The following is a 20,036-nucleotide window of genomic DNA, read 5'->3' as shown; positions in this document are numbered from 1 at the left end:
ATACCTCTGTTGAGATCCCAGCTGTCGTTTCTCAGCTATATGACATGGGCAGGACCTTTCACCTGCCCAAACCTTAATTTTGTCATCTACAAAATGGAGGTAGGAAAAAGTACCTTTGTCACAGAGCAAGTATGAGAACTGAATGTATTAATGCAAGTAAGATTCTTAGCGTAGTGGCCAGCACACCCTGCAGACAATAAGTAATAGGCAATGGATTCTTCTGTGCTGTACTTCAATTCCTGGATTGGTACCCTCTGAGGCTCCTAGTAACTTGAAACTAGTGAAAACTGACAAGTTATTTTCTAGGAAGCCAAATCTCTTACAATGTTGCCTTCTCCTATGGTGTTTCTTTGCTTTCCTAGAGGAAAACACAAAAGAAACAATTAATTCACAGTGTGTGCCCTCCAAAAGAGCAGGCACAAAGAAGTTAATGGGCAACAGCTCAGTGAACAAGTTTTGTCAAAGATGTGTGCTAAGAATTTCATTCTGCGAGTTCATAAAGGAAGCATGTTCCTGTAGCCAGTATTCTAGTTAACCGGAAAAAAAAAAATTCAAAATCAATTAAGCAAAAGTAGTTGAAATTAAGAATTAATTTGGGTGTAAATTCAAGGATGACACCACTACTGTCCTTAAGCTGAATGGCATGTTTGATCCAATCATGATATCCATTAATTTGCTTAAAAATAATATTTCAAAAATTAGTACGTTTTAGGGGACGTTGTTGTGGGGTATGAATCACAAAGAATAGCCATCATCTCCCTAACTAGTATCTGATTTACAAAGCAGAAAATTATAACATTTCTAACAGCACGACATTTTAAATACACAATTATGTATACTCTGTTCATAAAATGTTCTATCATTTTAGAGAAATGAGTAAACTGTTTTAATGACATACAATGAAAAACATCTATAAAAGCAAACAATACAGCAAAAATAGCAAATGAAAAATAATTTTAAAAGCTACTGTAAAACCTTTTAAAGATTTACCTACTGAACATTAGGAACTTTTACCACAATTACATTTATGGGAATTTTATTTTTTTCAGAATCAAATTCTCAAAATAGTTCTGCTACATTTAGTATTTTTCCATTATTCTTGCCGTCTTTAAACACACCTTCACAAGCTGCTGAACATAATGCTTTTCTGACTTAATCAGAACCTCTCTCATGACCCAGGAACGTTCAGTAAATAATTATTAAGCTCCAGAGGTGGCTTTTGCTTAAGTTGATTTGCTTGAATGCTTATTCACTTAGGGACACAGCTTTTAGTATTGTTTTCAAATCTTATCGCCTAACATTGAAAGTAAATGTTGAAGGAAATGGGGGAGTGGGAGGGGAGAGCTATGATCCATTTAGCGTTTCTCCATTTTAGTATTTCTTTGAAAGTGCCAATTTCAAGCTTGTTCTACATTTCTATGCCAGACAGATGATTCTGATTTTGGATGTTTTGTTTTCCTCTCAAAGAGAAAAAAAAAATCAATATGCAGAAATGCAAATGAGATGTTTATTAATGCAACTGTTACTACTCCACAGTTGGGGGGGATGGGGGGGCAGGGGGGGAGAAAGCAAAAAATCCAAAGTGTTTGCAATGGGGCAATTTTGACCAATGTCACTAAGCACGCTCGTTTTCCTGAAGAAAACCCTTTTTTATTCATCACAAAGCTGGGCTGTAGTCTACCTAGTAATCATAAATCAAGCTCTGTTCTCACTCAGATTTTTCAAGCAGTCATTTTCTGGCATGATTAATTTAAGACCAACATTCCATTTCAAAAGAGAAGGCAGAGCTAATGGGCTAGCATTTCAATCCTGCCTCCCCCCACAAATTAGTCGTTATCCTTGTCATAGCCACCTACTAGAGGTTACAGCTGAAGCCGATTAAAGCCACAGTCACAGAGTAACAGTTCCAGTATTTTTAACTCCGAATAGTACCTCCCCTTTCTCTGTCCTCCCCTTAAAAAACAAAAACAAAAAACAAAACCAGAAAACAAAACTCCTGTCAAGTGGTCCCAGGATTATTTCCAGAATAAAACTTCACTTACAGATATAAGCTTTCAAAGGAACAGGGCATGAACATCTGAACTCTAAGCGCCTCCATCTTTTTTCCTTTAAGGTGTTCTGCAAGCCCTTGGTGAAGAGTGAAAGTCAAAGTTAGTTCTGGCACTGGCTGTGTCACTAGGGGTGGCTCCTGATAAGGCCCTGGAAACTCCAATCCAAGCACAGCTCGTGCTACAACCGTGCCTGGTGTCTGTCTGAAACAGCAGACCTGTTTAATCCAGTACCTACTGTACCTGCAGGACAAAAATGCTGCCTCACCCTGCAACGGGGGCTTCGCCAGGACACAGGCACCACCAGAAATCCAACCCAGCAGCCAGGTGACACCTTGGGATGCTTACTTAGCCCTCCGGAGCACAGACAGGTACCGGTGGAGGCTCGCAGTGGCTGCGCATTACAGAGAATGGGAAACCTGAGGTAATTTCACATACCGGTGAATTTCTAACACTTAAAAGACCCACAGAATCCAGGAGGGTTGTGGGACAGCTTCTGCCCCTTCTCAACTGGGGAGACCTCTAGCATCAGCTCATCACACACCTCTAGCTGCTTTGCATCCATGCACAGGCATTTCTGGAACTGGAGCTTGATTACTGAACGTGCTCTCCTGCTGACAAGCTAGAGATCTGGACAACATTCCTTACCCTCAGATCCCAAGAATATACGGAGGGCTACCCTTGCCCAGTCCTGGTGGAAGTCAAACACAAGCTGCTTCAACTGTGGGCACTATCTTTTAGGACATCTTTAGGCCATACATCTGTGTATTCTTAGATTGTCATCTAATTAAATTCTGAACGTGCCGAAATAATAATACATGCTCTCAAAAGATGCTTTAAAATTGTGACATGACCTCAATATTATCAAATACTGATGCAGCTCCTACAGACTCAGCACACCAAGGATGTCCTGCCCACTTATGAAAATATGTCTGTTTCTCCCTACACACAATTCAGAGGTCAGAACAAAGACATCTGGCATGGACTAGCTGTGTATCCTGGGCAAGTTACTTCACCTCTCTGTGCCTAAGAGTTTGTCTCCGAAGTACATAGTTGGAAAACAATTCAGTCTCTATAAGCCATAATCCAACTTGAATTTTATAATGTAATGAAATTATCTTTCTTTAATTTTCCTTTAATAATAGCAAATATCCAGCCAGCAGTCTCCGACAAGCTATTTCTGGCTCTTTTTATTCTTTGTTCATTTTTTCTTTTGTAGAATAAATATTTATGGAACACCTACTACGTCCCAGGCACTGTGCAAACTCTTGGAGTTTACAGTCTAGTGGGACACATATTAAATAATCACCCAAATATATAATGAAATGTGGTAAATGCTACAAGGAGCTGGGAAAGCTTAAAATGTAAGGGTCAGAAAAGGTTTCCCTTAGGCAGGGGCCTCTGGGCATAGAAGTGAGTGGGGGTAGCAGTCATGAGTTACGGTGTGGAGCGGGACATGGGAGAAGAGTCTCTGAGCAGTGGTAATGACATGTGCAAGAATCCTGAAGTGGGGAGTTAGAAGGAAGATTCTTTGCGGCTGGAGGACAGAGAGTAAGGGAAATCATGGCGTCCGTGAGACTAAAGCAGTGGCTAGGACCAGACCATCAGGATCTGGGAGACCAGAGAAGAGTCACTGATTTTGTTCCAAAATGAACAGGAAACCACTGAGAGGTTGTAAGCAGGGAAGTGATGGGCTCAGATCAGAGTTTTTAGAAACGTCCCTCTGGCGGCTGCTATATCGGGAACCACCTAGAGAAGGAGCAAGATTGGCTACTGCAATAGTCCTAGCAGGATGTGATGATACTTTATGGGGGACGGGGAGGGGAGAAGGGACAAGAGTGGAGAGAAGTGGATTAAAGTGGGTAGATTACTGGTAAAGCTAAAGACCAATAAATAGAAGGAATGGGGGTGGGGTGGAGAATCCACGTCCCTGATGCAAATGATTGCATTCATTAACAATAGTTATTGAGGAGTTTCTACACACTTGGCATTGTGCGGGGTACTAGGGTTAACAGATGACTAAGATGCCACACTATTCCCCTTACTAACCTACTCCACACCTCACTTCTCCTGCCTCTAGCACAGTTTGGCATAAAAATCAAGAACACAGGTTCTGGACTTCCCTGGCAGCGCAGTGGTTAAGAATCTGCCTGCCAATGCAGGGGACACGGGTTCAAGCCCTGGTCCAGGAAGATCCCACATGTCGCAGAGCAACTAAGCCCACGCGCCACAACTACTGAGCCTGTGCTCTAGAACCTGCGAGCCACAACTACCGAAGCCCACGTGCCTAGAGCCCATGCTCCACTACAAGAGAAGCCAATTGCAATGAGAAGCCTGTGCACCGGAACAGAGAGTAGCCCCCACTCACCACAACTACAGAAAGCCTGCACACAGCAACGAAGACCCAACACAGCCATAAATTAATTAATTAATTAATTTAAAAAAAAAAAAAGAAGAACACAGGTTCTGGTGTCAACTTAACCAGGTTCAAATCCCACCACTTACTCATTCTGTGACCTTGTGCAAATTTACTAAACTTTCCATGTCCCAGTTTCTTCACTTGAGAAAGGGGAAATGATAAATGGCTATCCTGTAGGTTATTGTTAAAACTGAAGGAAACAATATATGTAACGTGTATGGCACAGTCTGACACACAGTAAGCTCTCAATTAAAAACAGCTCTTACAATTATGATTGTAGTTGGAACTGTCTATTCTCGATGCACACTGACCAATCTACAGAACCAATGGAAATGCAACAGAGTGAAAAAAAAACATAAAGAAACTGGAAGATCAAAGAAAACAGAGAGGGAAGGAAATTACCATATCAGGACCTTAAAGGGATGATTTTTTTAAAAGACCAAGCTGGACTCTCTCCCACCTTGGACACTATTTGAAGCTGCATTAAGTTACAATGCACCCGGGGAAGTTTTACAACTGAAACCCTGATTTATTACATGCTTACACACAGGGAAAATCTGTACCCTCTGTGGGCTCTCAAACGTTGATCACGAAACCAATGGAATCAATTCCAGCCATTCCAGCAGGGACAGAATGTGGTGGCAAATGCTCCCCTGGCGTGTCCCGCCAATGACATCGCCTGACATTTTGTCCTGGACAATCTACCACCCCAAGGAGGCTAACAGTTGACCATTTACGTAAGTGTTCAAGTAAAATTACCTTTAAGGGGCACGTGTTCAACTTATTCATGGTACTTCAGAAATATCTATATTATGCTAATGTTCTTGGGGGATCTCCCTGAACACAGCAATGAAATACCCACTGGCAAATGGAATAAAGGTTGACTTACACATCTGACACCATCTACAAAATTCATAAAACATTACATACATTTCCACGATACTGTCCCTCAAGTAGTCATGCAATTATTCAACAAATGTCTTCTGAGGGGCAGGAACCATGTCTGTTTGGTTTACAATTGTATCCCTAGAACCTAGTAGAATAAATAGTCCATGGTTCAGGAATAAAGACGCAGACGTAGAGAATGGACTTGAGGACATAGGGAGGCGGAAGGGTAAGCTGGGACGAAGTGAGAGAGTGGCATGGATATATATACACTACCAAATGTAAAATAGCTAGCTAGTGGGAAGCAGCCGCATGGCACAGGGAGATCAGCTCGGTGCTTTGTGACCACCTAGAGGGGTGGGATAGGGAGGGTGGGAGGGAGACGCAAGAGGGAGGAGATATGGGGATATACGTGTATGTATAGCTGATTCACTTCGTTATAAAGCAGAAACTAACACACCATTGTAAAGCAATTATACTCCAATAAAGATATTTTAAAAAAAAAAGCCCATGGTTGATGTTCATATGTTTAAAATGGATTAATCTCTAATGTGTAAGCAACTCTCTTGTTCACATTTGTACTATTCAGATATGTATCCTAAGTGCATATACATATATAAATCCACATGTATAAACACATACATATATACATAAATGCATATATACACTGAAATCCTAAATTTAAACACAAACTAAGAATTGGTAGCAGAGGAAAAAGAAAGATACTATTTTTTAACACGAAACGCTGAATGCAGAATAAAAATATTACCTGTACTCCAATACAATTCAAATCTTAATTACTACTCCTTGCCCCAAATTCTAGCAAATCAACTAGAGTCATCAGAATTCTTACTGACCTTTTTCAAAGACAACCTTAACTAAAATGGAACTTAAAACTATCAAACATCCAAGTGACAGCCAACTTTTCCTTTTTCTTTTTTTCTTTTTTTTTTTGGCTAAATTTGGGCCTCAATCTTTTTTGAAGGAAAAATTCAATCACTATGTTGAACACGTTAGAGAAGAGATAAGAGGTTTTACTTGTTATCCTGTCCAAAACTCAGCTGAAGAAAAGTAGAACCACTGTTTTATCACAGTCAGAATTCTTCTTGTTTTATTTGGGTATCAAATGTTTTATTGCCCCCAAAGCACATCATTTTCTTATATCTTTCCTTCTGATAGTTATTGCTCTTTTCAGTAAACTACTTCTACTCACCACCCTCAAAATAGTTAACATTTGAGGACTTAATACATGCCAAGGACTATACTGACCCATGAACTACACCCCTACATACAATTTAGGAAGCACCTATCCTTCATGTTTTATTGTGATCCCAGCCAATGGTTCCCAAACGTGTATCCCTATCAGAAGCACCTGGGGACATTTCTCCCCACTCCATCTCCTTAAAATCAACTCAGGAGCATTTAAAAATACAAATGTCAAGAATCTTTCCCCAAACAAATGATTGAGACTCTCCAAAGGCATCGTTTTGAATTCCATATTTTTAAAAAAATTCTCATAAAGGACTAATGTGAAGTAAGGCCTGGGAACCACTATTATACAACATAATATACATAATTATATATAATATATTCTATGTAAATTATCTCTCCAAGAGTGACAGAAAAACACCCAAAAATGTAAGTTCCCTTTATTTGTTGAATAAAGAAGTCTTTACTTGAATAGTTCGATATATTAAAGTGTTCACTTGGAGTTTCAATGACTATGCTTTGAATGTTGAGTGAAAGCCTTGATTCACGACTATCATGAAAGTGATTACAAAACTCACAAACTACTCTCCAGAGTAACAAACACTCTTTTCCCCACGTGCCATCGTGTTCACGCTCTGGAAAAAGATGCCACCGAAAGGCCCTTTTACTCAAACATTTATTGATGCACGCAGCATTTGCGAGACATCTCTCAAGTGCTATGGGGAAGATAAACAGGAAGATGCAAGAGGCTCTGCTTCTCTGGGGTGAGCCCCAGAGAAACCCCAAACTCACGTACACAGGCCCATGGTAAGAGGGAGGAGGAAGGACAGAATGGCTGCTCCAGGGGCTCCTTCCCAGGGGGGCTCCTTCCCACCTTTCAGATGAGGTCTCACAGGTTTTCTGCTTTCTTCCCTAGGGAGGGCTTCCCCTGCCCCCTATCCTACCTAAAGCAGGAACACCCACTTCTGCTATTTACTCTCCCAGTAAATGTTTTTTTCTTTCTTTCATAGCACTTACTCCAACTTCTAATCATTTTATTTGTTTGTCTTTCATCCTTGAGGGCAGGGTTCTTCCTTTGTATTTATTTCATTCTCGGTGCCTGGGATAAAGTAAGTGCTCAATAAATTTTTGCTAGATGGATGGATGGGTGGGTGGGTGGATGGATGGATGGATGGATAAATGGATGGAAGAATGGATGGATGAGTGACAAAATGAAAAAGATCAGGTAATGAAGGAGCTATGAAATATAATTTGATGATGGCATTTAATTAATTAGGAAGTCAATAGGTATAAGTGGGACTCACAATTGTATACTTTTCATTTGGAAGCTTTTAGTTGCTGAACACAACTCACTTTTATGGATAAAGTATTAGAATACAAAGTTACAAGGAACTGGCAACCCAGCAGTTCTAATTTGAACCCCTCACAGCATGACTGAGGGAAATTTTTAATGACTACTTACCTGCAGAAATAAGTGTTCAGTACCACTCAATAATGTTTACCTCTTTCATCCTGTTTCTTCTTTTTTTTTTTTTTGTACTACCAGGAACAGATCTCCCTGTAACAATGATGGTACAGCACCTTCTGAAAGACGGCTCATTGTACCTGGCTCACAAAGCAGCCCTTTAAGGTTGAAAAGGAAAATGCAGACAAGAGCAAGATGACCCCAGGTAAACTTAATCTAGGCTCATGTCAACATTATGAAAGAAATGTTAGATGCTTATACAAATATCCAGAAGAAAAAAATAATGCTTTTTTTAAAACTGTTTAGAAAACTCTGTCCTGAGAATACAGATATAATCTACAAAGAGACATCTCAAATGCTGTCAAAGTAAATCTTTAAGGAATTAATGAAGGGAGAAATAGATGGAATAATAGCTTGGTCTTTCATAAATAATCAATACGAGAGATTAGTTCCTTCCCTTGAGCTCTCTGATATTATCTGTTAGAGTTCACTTCAAAACAAATACTTGCTCTGCATTAAAGGCGATTCAGGAGCTCTTTGTTCTCTATAAATGGCAGCGGGGTATTTTCAATAAGCAGACCACAATCTACAAAATAAGCCAAGTTTGTGAGACAACACAAACTTGAGGAGGGAAACACTGATTTGAGATTATGCCACTTTGATGGCATTTCCTCAAAGGAGAAATTTAGTAAAAATACAATTACTTTCCTTATCTAGGTAAATAAATAGGAAAAGATAATGCTGTTGTCATGGGGGGGGGCACAAAGTTACTCACACTACGACTTTATAAGAAGTGAAATCTTCGCCTTCAGGACTTTTCACTTATTTAAAAAGAAAAATGTGGACTTGTCTTTTACTGTAGTAACTCCTTTTTAAAAGTAATTAAAGCCTGAAGAGCAAATAAGCACATAGGGTGTGTCTGCCATCCTCCTAACAGTGTTGAGGACATAAGCAGGAGAGTTCAACCCCATCGTCATCAACAAAGACATCAGTTTCGTTCTTCTTCCAAGCAAGAGTCAAGATATTAAGGTATTTTAAAGCAACACAATATTCAGCTATTAGAAGTGGCCTCCACAGACCACCTTAGCTGAGGTCCTGGCTACAAAGCAGGTAAATCCATCCCTCCCCACCTTCCCTCTCTGAGACGCCAAGGCATCAGCAGCTCAAAGAACCACCTAATCCTTTATTGTCCAAGGGGGAACTGGAAAAGGGATGAAAATAAAGAAGGGTACTCTGTCAGTTAGACTTTCTATTCCATTCATGTAAATCCCATATTTGTATTCCAAAAACTGAGCTGAAGGTACAGACAGACTGTTTCTCATGGAAAATCACAGTGCTATGGTGGAAGGTGCTACGAAAGCGTGTCAGGTGTGAAAGCTCTCATTTGTACAACATGTGGTAAGAATCCAGGGCAGTGACTTTGGCCTGTGAGCAGAAAACCTCTGAGAGGTCCACTATTTCATAAATAAGTAAACAACTGATAAGTCTCTCTTAACAGACGTAAACTTAGCACCGTTTTTCAACTGGAGACAGCGTAGTGTGGTGGTGTACTGTAGACACACACATACCCCATGCACTATGGAAGCTCAGGAAAGGTCTAGAGATACTTGTGAATAACATATTCATTCATAGCGAAGGACTAAAAGCTAAGATGTTGATGGCGATCTGAAACTTCTTCTGATAATGGACAACTTCCAATGCTTTTTCAATGACTGTCTTAGCTACAGACAAAACTGCTAGCCCAGGGAACCTTCAGCTCTGGCTCGATGTGTCAGTTATGTTTTTAATTTGTATTTTTACTATATAAACATACTCAGAAGTCAAGCAGGAAATAGTGTATTTAAATAAGCAAAAGTATAACAAATCAACCCTCTCTGTGTTCAGAAGATCACCATAGGTTAAACTGATGTCCATAATCAAGTTTCCCAAACTTCTAAAGCATCTCTATACTCACTCTTATATTAATGACATCCTGTTTCAGTTATGCTGAGCAAATAGGATTTGAAATGAGAAAAATAATATTTGCACAGAAATCCTTCCTGTCTGTTGATTAAATCTAATCAATCATCATAAGCTTGATACACATTAGCATTCTGAATCTAATTTACACGCTAGGGAGTCCTATAATCAAAGCGTATATTTATGTTGATAGTAAAATGTTAAAGTAACCAATATTTTAAATTAATAGCCTCTGTAATTTCAAGTAATACTGCTATGCAATAACATAAAAATGAAATCTTTGCTTGAAAAAATTAAGCTATATGTTCTTAAAAAATAAAAAATAGTGCCTAACCAAAACCACCTAATTCTCACTTTGACATTTACCAAGTATTTATTACTTGCCAGCTATTACAGATGAGGCTGGTGATGGAGCTGCAGAGAATCACCACCACTCCCATTCAAGCTTATTAAGCTCCTCATATCAAACAATGCTGGCTCATTTTTAAAAGATATGGACAAAATCATGAGTAAAAGATAGAAAACTAGAAAGATTTTTATTAAAACTCATTCATTCAACAAATATTTATTGAGCACCTACTACTTTCCAGGCACTACTCAACATGCTTGAGGTACATCAATAATATATCACAGCCCTTAAACTCTGAAGACAGAAATGTTTTGGAGTAACTCTGAATGCTCAAATCATTTATTAATTTAAACAGACAATTTGGAAGTTGCATGAATTTGCCATCTTTACGTGCCATCCACAATGATATTCCCATTAATACGGACATCTGCTTTCTAATACTGGATTAAGGATCGACGTGTTTTCATTTCCTAGTGTGCCAGGCAGGGAATTTGAAAATCTGAAAATCTGAAAAAATGAGATTGTGTCTCTGCCTCTTTAAAAAAAAAAAAAAGAGGGGGGAAGAGAAAAGACAGAGAATTCATCATATCATCACACTGATAACTGTACCTTTATTTTATCTCTTTTTATTTAAATAAAGAAACAGGGACAAGGAGTGAGGTAACTTGCCTAGAGTCAAGATGTTGATGAGCTGCAGATCTGGGGTTTGAAACTCCAGGGCCCACACGCCTCTCGCTAGGGTTCTCTCTGCCAAGTTTCTGTGAGCCACTCAACAATCACAGAAGCAAACTAATTCTAAAATTAGAACCTTGCATTGGAGCCACCTCTTTAGTGGTCTGTTCCCCACACCCCACACTAGAGTCTGAATTCCATGAAGGCATAAACCATGTCTGTTTAGTTCACCTCTTCATTCTTTAACCAGGCACAATTCCAGACCCAGAGAAAGAACCCAGTAACTATTTGTCAATGGGTTAAATGATTAATGAATTGACCATGGTGCTTTTTCTGGTCACTTCTGACTGTAATCTACCTTTACAAAAAAACAAAAACAGGAATGAAGCAGGCTTCCCTGAATATTTATACCAAGCATGAGTTAAATTAATGGCATTCACTAGAAATGTAAAGAAACACACAATGTTTGTTCTCAAATAACTTAATCTAGTTGAAAAAAAGGGGAGAAAATGTGAAATATCAGCACAATTTCTACTTTTTAATGGGAGAAGTAAGGAAGTACTCAGAAAAGAAAGAACTACTCAAAAAGGCTTTCAATGGGAAACAAGGCCTTTGGAGATTGGGGTAGCATGACAAACTTCCTTTGGCAAAGATGGTAAATCGTGAGCAAAGTTTCTCAAAGTGTGGGATACAGGATGGTCTCAAATGGAGACACACAGACTCCACATTCAATGACCATGGAATTACACAGTGAGAAAGGTCCTTTCCAATTTCTTTCATCCCAGGAAAAGTGTCTTTTTGATGCTAATGTGTCTTCAATCTCGAAACACTTGCCTTTTGTAACAAAAACAGCTCAGATCTCATACTCAGGCCCTTCTAGACCACACACCTAGTCAGGATCTAACAGTTTTCTTCCAATTTCATTATATTTATTTTACACATACATCCATCTGTCGTTGCCATTTACTATAGCATTTCCTTTAAATATATATTTTTAATTTATTTAAGCCTCCATATGGAATATGGGGGCAAAGGTCATGAAGTTAGTATGAGCATGGCTCAAATTTGGGAACCCTGATTGAGAGAAATGAAGAATGTGTCAGAATCCTTCAGTGGACACAAGATTAAACACAGCCCAGAAACAGTGGCTACTCTATTGCAGTGAGAAGCGAACAGCTACAAAGAATTCCAGTCTGATAAAGAAAATCATCTAGGGCTCTGAAATCATAGTACGTGGGCCTAGTCCTAATCACTTCCTAACTGTGGAAAGTGAACATGACTGACAGATATGATTCCATACAGGAAAACTAGGGGCCAGGCCAGTAGGACCGAGAATATCACAATGGAAGTGATGCCACGATTGTTGATAGTGCCTGTAAACAAGACCTCCGTCCAGAAAAAAAAAAAAAGGCAAGGCTGTTAGAACAAAATGTTAGGCATGCTGTATTTCAATATATAATGACCTCTCCTCTCACACTGTGAAGGTCACTTCTGCCTGTGTTATCTCCTGGGGCACAAATATAGCTTATAGTCCAGTTTTGTTTTGGTTTGCCTTTTTTCTAATTTCATAATAAAGTACCAGAGGAGGTTCCCAGTAGAGTTTTTGGGTTTTTTTTTTTTTTCCCTAGCTGTATAATATTTTTATACACTAGATGGAGCCAACTTTATAATGCTTTGGGATTCACATACAGGTTTGTGCTGGACATGAAAAAAACCCATACAAAAAGTTATGGGAGAGCCATGTACCACCTAAATATATTTTAATTTAAATTTTGAAGATCAAAGTTTTAATTTTGAAGATCAAAAGGTCCCATCATTTTACCACTCTGCATATGTTCCATAACTCCTAAGCCCAAATTAATATCAAACTATCAATAATGCTGTAAAAACGTTTGAAATATGATCACCTTATAGTTCACTGGCACTTTTAACTTTGGTTTAACATGGGTTTATTACAGTGTTTTAAACTGACAATTTCAAAAAATATTTCTTTTCCTTTGCTTTGGGAGAAATGGAAGCAATTTATAAATGCAGTAAGCATGATTCTCTCATCAGACCCATGAAGTAAAGACTACCTCTAGGGTAGGTGGGATCAGAGCAAAGAGAGTGGCAGGTATAGAGAGAATACAGAAAACAGTCACCAGAATGGAGTGAAACGGCCAAGGCACTTGCAAGAGGAAATGGCTGATCTCCAGAACCAGGGAAGGTCCACTGCCCAAAGACAAGAATACACCTCTAACCTGGAGCCAGGATGGGGCAGCAGGGAAGTAAGACGAAGGTTACACTGATGATTCTCTCCTGTCAGTCATGGTAACTCAATGCCTTTTCATTGAATCCTAATCCTTTAAAATCGTGGTTCTCAAACGGCACAGTCTTGTCCTCAGAGGACATGTGACAATGTCTGGAGCCACTTCTGGTTGTTACAGACGGGGAGGCAGGTGCTACTGGCATCTACAGGCAGAGACCAGGGTGCTGTTAAATACCTTACAAGGCCTAGCACGCCCCTCACAATAAAGACTACCCAGCCCCAAATGTTTAATAGTGCTGCGCGTGAGAAACTCTATTTTAAAGTAAGCAGCTCTCCCATACAGGAGACAGAGTAGTTCTAACTCACTGTAAGTGTTAAATAAATAAGCAAAAACTTCAGTGTGTCTATCAGACAGCTTTTAAAGTCGGTGGGACACAGTACACTGGCATACTTGAGTTACATATGCCACAGTATTTTGTCAACGTGAAAAAATTATGTTGAGTGATTAAAGCCACAGCACAGAGGGTAAGGATTAAGGAGGAATAGATCAATAAATTGAAGATTATGGACACAATGGATTAAGTACACAACAGTGAAAATGAATAAACTACAGCTATATGCCTCTACATGTTTCAAATCAAAAACAATGTTGAAAAAGGCAAGTCACACAGAATACTGCCATATGGCTCCACTGTTTATATTCAAAGTCTAGTTTAGACATGCAGTCATAGATAGCAACACTGAACAGTAATGAAAAGCAAGGGAGTGATTAGCGTAAAATTCAGGGTGGTGGTGAACTCAGTTGGGGGTAGGATACAGAGGAGGATGTAATCAAAGGTGAGGCTTCTAGAGTATTTTATATCTCAGGATGAATACTGGGGACACGGTTATTCATCTTATTGTTCTTTACTTAACTGATAGGTTTTCGGTGCTCTTCTATGTGTATATTTCACATTTTTTATGAAGGATTAAAAAGGAGCGTAAGGAAAGTGAAGATATAGAGATAACAAGCATAGCCCACTCATTAAGGATAATTTTGACCTATCTGGCTATGGTACCATCAGGTCAGAGGTATCTCTCACTCTCCTTTGCCCTTAACCCTCCAATGTCTGGTCACTTATCATATGTTACCTGTCAACACCACACTGCATCTCCTCTGCCCTCACAGTTATTCTGCCATGATAAAGCTCTGGCCTGGACTGCTAAGTTGCTCTGGCCTGGACTGCTAAGTTGCCCTCCCCACTCCCTGCAGTACATCCTAAACCTACTACTAGATAACTCTTCCTAAAGCATGGCTTTGCTGCTTTCATGCTACTACTTTATTTTTTTTTCCCGTTTTTATTGGAGTATAGCTGATTTACAATGCTGTGTTAGTTTCTGCTGTACAGCAACATGAATCATTTATACATATATCCACTTTTTTAGATTCTTTTCCCCTATAGGTCATTACAGAGTATTAAGAGTTCCCTGTGCTATACAGCAGGTCCGTATTAGTTATCTATTTTATATAGTAGTGTGTATATGTCAATCCCAAATCTCCCAATTTATCCTTCCCCCACTTTTCGCCCTGGTAACCATAAGTTTGTTTTCTACATCTGTGACTCTATTTCTGTTTTGTAAATAAGTTCATTTGTACCTTTTTTTAGATTCCACATATAAGTGATATCATAGGATATCTGTCTTTGTCTGACTTACTTCACTTAGTATGATGATCTCTAGGTTCATCCATGTTGCTGCAAAAGGCAGTATTTCATTTTCCATGCTACTATTTTACTAAAATTAATGGTTTATCAACACAGAATGAATGAATTTCAAATGTCTTATTTAGACTGGCAATCAAGGCCAACTTATCTTTCTAGTCTCAACGATTATAACTAGTACAAACATTACAAACAACATACAGTAGTCCCCCACCTCTTATCCATGGAAGATACTTTCCAAGACCCCTCATGGATGAGTAGTACTGAACTCTATATATATTATGCTTTTTCCTATGCATACATATCTAGGATAAAGTTCAATTTATAAATTACGCACAGTAAGAGAATATCTGAATCACCCGCATCACTATTCTTGCACTCTGGGGCCATCAGTAAGTAAAATAAGGGCTACTTGAACACGACAGTCAATCTGATAACCTAGATGGCTACTAAGTTACTAACAGACTGGATATGCTGGACAAAGGGATGATTCACGTCTGGGGCAGGACGGCACAGGACAGCGCGAGATTTCATCGCACTATGCAGAATGGTGTGCAACTGAAAACTTCTGAATTGTTTATTTCTGGAATTTTCCATTTAATATTTTTGGATGGTGGTGGACTATGGATAACTAAATCTGTGGATAACAGGGAACTACTGCACTCATTCTCTAACCCCAGCTGTATACTCTTGATTAAATTGTTCCTCTTGCCTGGAATACCTGTCATGCACTCACCATCCCTTTCTACCAAGATCCTACACATTCTCCAGTAAAATGAAACAGAGGTTCGTTACTAAATGTTGGCGAGGAGTAGTGCCACTGGAACACTCAGATGCTGCTGCTGTGGGTGTAAATTGGTACAAAGACTTTGGAAACGGTTTGTAGTATTCACCAAAGCTGGACACGTGCATACTTTATAACCCAATAATTCCACTCCTTGGCACATAGCACACAGAAATGTACATGCATGTTCACCAAAAAGCATATAGCAATAATGTTCATAACAGCACCGCTCATAACAGTGCAAAACTGTAGGCAAACCAAATGCCCATCAACAGTAGAAGAGATAGTTATATAGTCATACAACAGAATATTCCATGGGAATAAACTATTGCCACATATGACAACAGGGATGAATCTCACATACATAATGTTGGGCAAAGGAATCCAGACATGGCAGTACAGGCTGTACTGTTCCATTTGTATAAAGTTAAATAACACCCAGACAGCATTAATCTATGTTAGAAGTCAGGATGGTGATTATACCTGGGGAAGGGTTGACTAGCAGAAGGTGCAAGGATGCTAGTAATGGTCTGTCTCATAGACTGGATTACTCCATGAAAATTCATCAGGCAGTACACATAAGATGTGTATACTTTTCTATAGGAATGTTATACTTTGATTAAAAGTTTACTAAAAAACATTTTAATAATCGACCCATTCTTCAAAATTATATTAATACCTTGACAAACCTTCCTCACTTTAACAAAAATCATCCATGATCCCAGCTAGATGTCTTTTTTCCTCTGTCTAGATTTCCATGATACAAATGTAATGTTCCCTTTTATTTTTTTGTGCATGTTTACCAAAGTTGACTGTTACACCACTGAGCATACAGACCAGTATTTTCTTTTCTGATTTCCTATAAAGCACTGACTTCTAGTAGCTAATCAAAAGATACTTATGGGATTTTAATGACATGCATTGCCCCTTTCAAAACAAGTCCACATTTCTCTCTCAGTGTGTTGGGTACACGCTGTCATTCTTTTTTAAAAATATTGTTCTTAATTTATATAACATTAAAATTCACCTTTTTGCTGTACAGTTCTAGAGGTTTTGAAATGCATAAATTCATGTAACCACCACCACAATCAAGATACAGAACAGTTCCATCATTTCAAACACTCCTTAGGCTGCCCCTGGGGAGTCAAAACATCACCCAAACCCATCCCCCAGAAATCACCTATTTTTCTATTCCTATAGTTTTGTATTTTCCAGAACGTCATATAAATGGGATCATTTAATACAGAGACTTTTGAGTCTGGCTCCTTTCTCTTAGCAAGTATATTTGAGATCAATCCATGTTGCAGCAGGTATCAGTACCTATTTGCAAATTAATATTCCATTGTATAGACGAACCATGGCTTATTTATCCTTTCACCAGTGGAAGGACATTTGGGCTGTCTCCAGTTTTTGATGATGGTGATTAAAGCTGCTATACTTTTTAAAGACTTTTTTTTTTAAAAAAATAGTATTTGCAAACGACTTACTAAAGGTCATACATTTACCAGTGATGAAAAGAAACGGTATACACTCGTAAAAAACTCTGGGAAAATAGGAGTCAACAATTTTTCCCCTTATGTCAATGAACCCAGCTCACAATATATTTTCTGTAAAGAGATTTCAAACTCCCTTTTCTATATTTAGTGCACAGTAACGAGCCAGAGTTCATAACTATCCAACTAAAGCACTTTTCTAGAGGCTGCTTCTTGCCAATGTGACCCTATGGCCGCACTACTATAAATAACATGTATGCCTTGATCTGTGTACAGCTATTCATCAGTGCTACGTAAATAAGTGATTATGCCCTGCCGGCCTCTGCCTTTCATCTGACCTACTGGACTTACCTGCGATGCACAGAGGGGACAGTAAGTGACAGGCCTGGCACTCAGGGGCTCCAAGACATGCAAGGAAAAGGGCTACTTCAACGATTATGCAGAAGGGTGGCTACAGCTGCACTTTTTTTCTGTTGATTTAAACACAAAAAGCATATGTCCAAATCCTCGGGGGCAGAGTGACCATATCACAAAATTTCCATTAGCTGGCATTTCAAGGTATCCATCTATGAAGCCTGAGCCACTACACGGCCAGGGTCGAGGCCACAGGGAAAGGAAATGTCCAAGAACAACTTTTCAGGGACGTCTCTGAGCTGCACCTGCCACCTTGGCTAGAGAAAACACGTTGGTTTTAAGCTTTGAAAACTCAAAGTGGCATGATAAATCTTTTTGTAATATCTCCATGACAGTAACTAGAAAAATCATGAGACTCTCATCCTCCAGCCTCTTTCAAAAGTTCTTACTAATAATAATAGCAGCTAATTATGGGAGGTATGCTATGCACTCCTGTGCTAAGCATTTTACATACCATACCTTGATTTATTCCTCAATAACAGCCCACTAACTTAAACACTATGATGATGTCCCTTTTACCAATGAGAAGAGTGAGGCTCTGAGAGACTGCATCACTTGCTGAAGAGTTTGCAGAGAAGGAATTCAATCCAAGGCACAGTCTGATTCTAGAGCCTGTGTTCTTAACCCACAGGCTATAGCCATGGCTCTACTTATAGAGATATTTATTTATTCATTATTTACTCAAAAATATTATATTATTATAGCCATCTAAGGAAGTAAATTGGAATGAGATATGCTCCCCACCCCCTCTAGGTGCTCATTACTTGGAGGAGGGCAGAGAATCCTATAAATAATAATACCTTAACCTTTTTGGTCACATACTTTTCTGAGACTCATACGAAAACTACGGACTGCCTCCAGAAAAAATTCACACAGCCACAGACACACAAACCTGAATGCTTATAGCCACAGCCTAGGAATCCCTGGAATACTTAACTAGCTGACTATTAGCTGCAAAGGGTTTTGATTAAGAGAGGAGCAAAGTATTGTGAGAACTCAAAGGGGAAAGCTCAGGGTACGGAAGTCCTGAAGACGGAGATGCATTAGGCAAAGAAGGAAGGAAGGGGGCCTTCGATGAAGAGGTGCATGTTTCAGAACGCTGGTGGGAGGACAAAGGTCTAAAGAGGAAAGGGGAGGGAAGCAGGGAATTAGGTAGCAGATCATTAAAATATTCCAGACAAGAGTTTCCTATTTCTAGAAAGGATGTGGTGAGAATGAGGTATGAGTCCAGGCTCTGGGGTCAGAAAGAACTGGGTTCACATCTTGTACTACATATATGTGCAATGGAATACTACTTATCCATAAAAAGATACGAAATCTTGCCATCTTCAACCACATGGATGGATATTATGGATATTATGCTAAGTAAAATAAGTCAAACAGAGAAAGACAAATACCATATGATTTCACTCATACGTGAAATTTTTTTAACATGAACAAACCAAATCGAACAAAAACAAACATATAGATACAGAGACCAGAGCAGTGTTTACCAGAGGGGGAGGGGGCGGGGGAAGGCAAAATGGGTAAAGGGGGACAACAGTATGGTGACAGATGGAAACTAAACTTGGTGGTGAGCACACTGCAGCGTATACAGAAACCGAAATACAATATTGTACATATGAAACTTACATGTTATAAACCAATAAAAAACATATAAACACAGGCAGACCTCAGAGATATTGTGGGTTTGGTTCCAGACCATCACATGAATTTTTTGCGTATCAAACTTACGTTTACACTATACTGTAGTCTATTAAGTGCACAATAGTACTATGTCTAAAAAAGAATACATCTTAATTTTAAAATTTTTTATTGCTAAAAAATGTTAGCCATCATCTGAATCTTCAGTAAGTTGTAATCTTTTTGCAATAGTAACAAAAAAGATCACTGATCACAGACCACCATAACAAATATAATGAAAAAGTTCAAATATTACAAGAAATACCAAATGTGACATATAGACACAAAGTGAGCAAATGCTATTGGAAAAATGGTGCTGATAGACTTGCTCGAGGCAGGTTTGCCACAAACCTTCAATTTGTAAAAAAGGCTATATCTGCAAAATGCAATAAATCGAAGTGCAATAAAACAAGATGTGCCTATTAAGTCCCTTGCAATAAGAACGAACGAAAGAGGTAGGGAGGGAAGGAGGAAGAGAGAGACAGGAAGGAAGGAAGGAAGGAAGGAAGGAAGGAAGGAAGGAAGGGACGAAGGAAGGAAGGGACGAAGGAAGGAAAGAACTGAGTTCAAATCCAAGTTCTTCCCCCTCTCATTAGCTATACAGCCAGGGGAAAATTAAACCCCTCTAAGCCTGTTTCCTTGTCTGTAAAATGGGGACAAGAAGAGCCCCAACTTCACAGGCTGTTGTAAGACAATCCATGGAATAAT

General features: G+C 39.1%; 1 protein-coding gene across 6 annotated transcripts in view; it reads right to left on the bottom strand.

The window, feature by feature from the left end:
• MITF (melanocyte inducing transcription factor) overlaps nt 1-20,036 on the bottom strand; it is a gene marked incomplete at its 5' end in the record, with an annotated part of 224,489 nt that overhangs the window by 98,841 nt on the left and 105,612 nt on the right. For 2 of the 6 annotated variants that reach the window (XM_082662714.1, XM_082662715.1), the window contains one exon: nt 2,043-2,098. The exons of the other annotated variants lie outside the window; for them this stretch is intronic. In XM_082662714.1, coding sequence (XP_082518840.1) covers nt 2,043-2,098 — 56 coding nt within the window. Of the gene's footprint in view, nt 1-2,042; nt 2,099-20,036 lie in introns of those variants that run through there. 6 annotated transcript variants of the gene reach the window in all.

Source organism: Grampus griseus, assembly GCF_964374135.1.
Source record: "Grampus griseus genome assembly, chromosome: 10".
Classification (NCBI taxonomy): Eukaryota; Metazoa; Chordata; class Mammalia; order Artiodactyla; family Delphinidae; genus Grampus; species Grampus griseus.
This window is presented reverse-complemented; position numbering and strand designations above follow the sequence as displayed.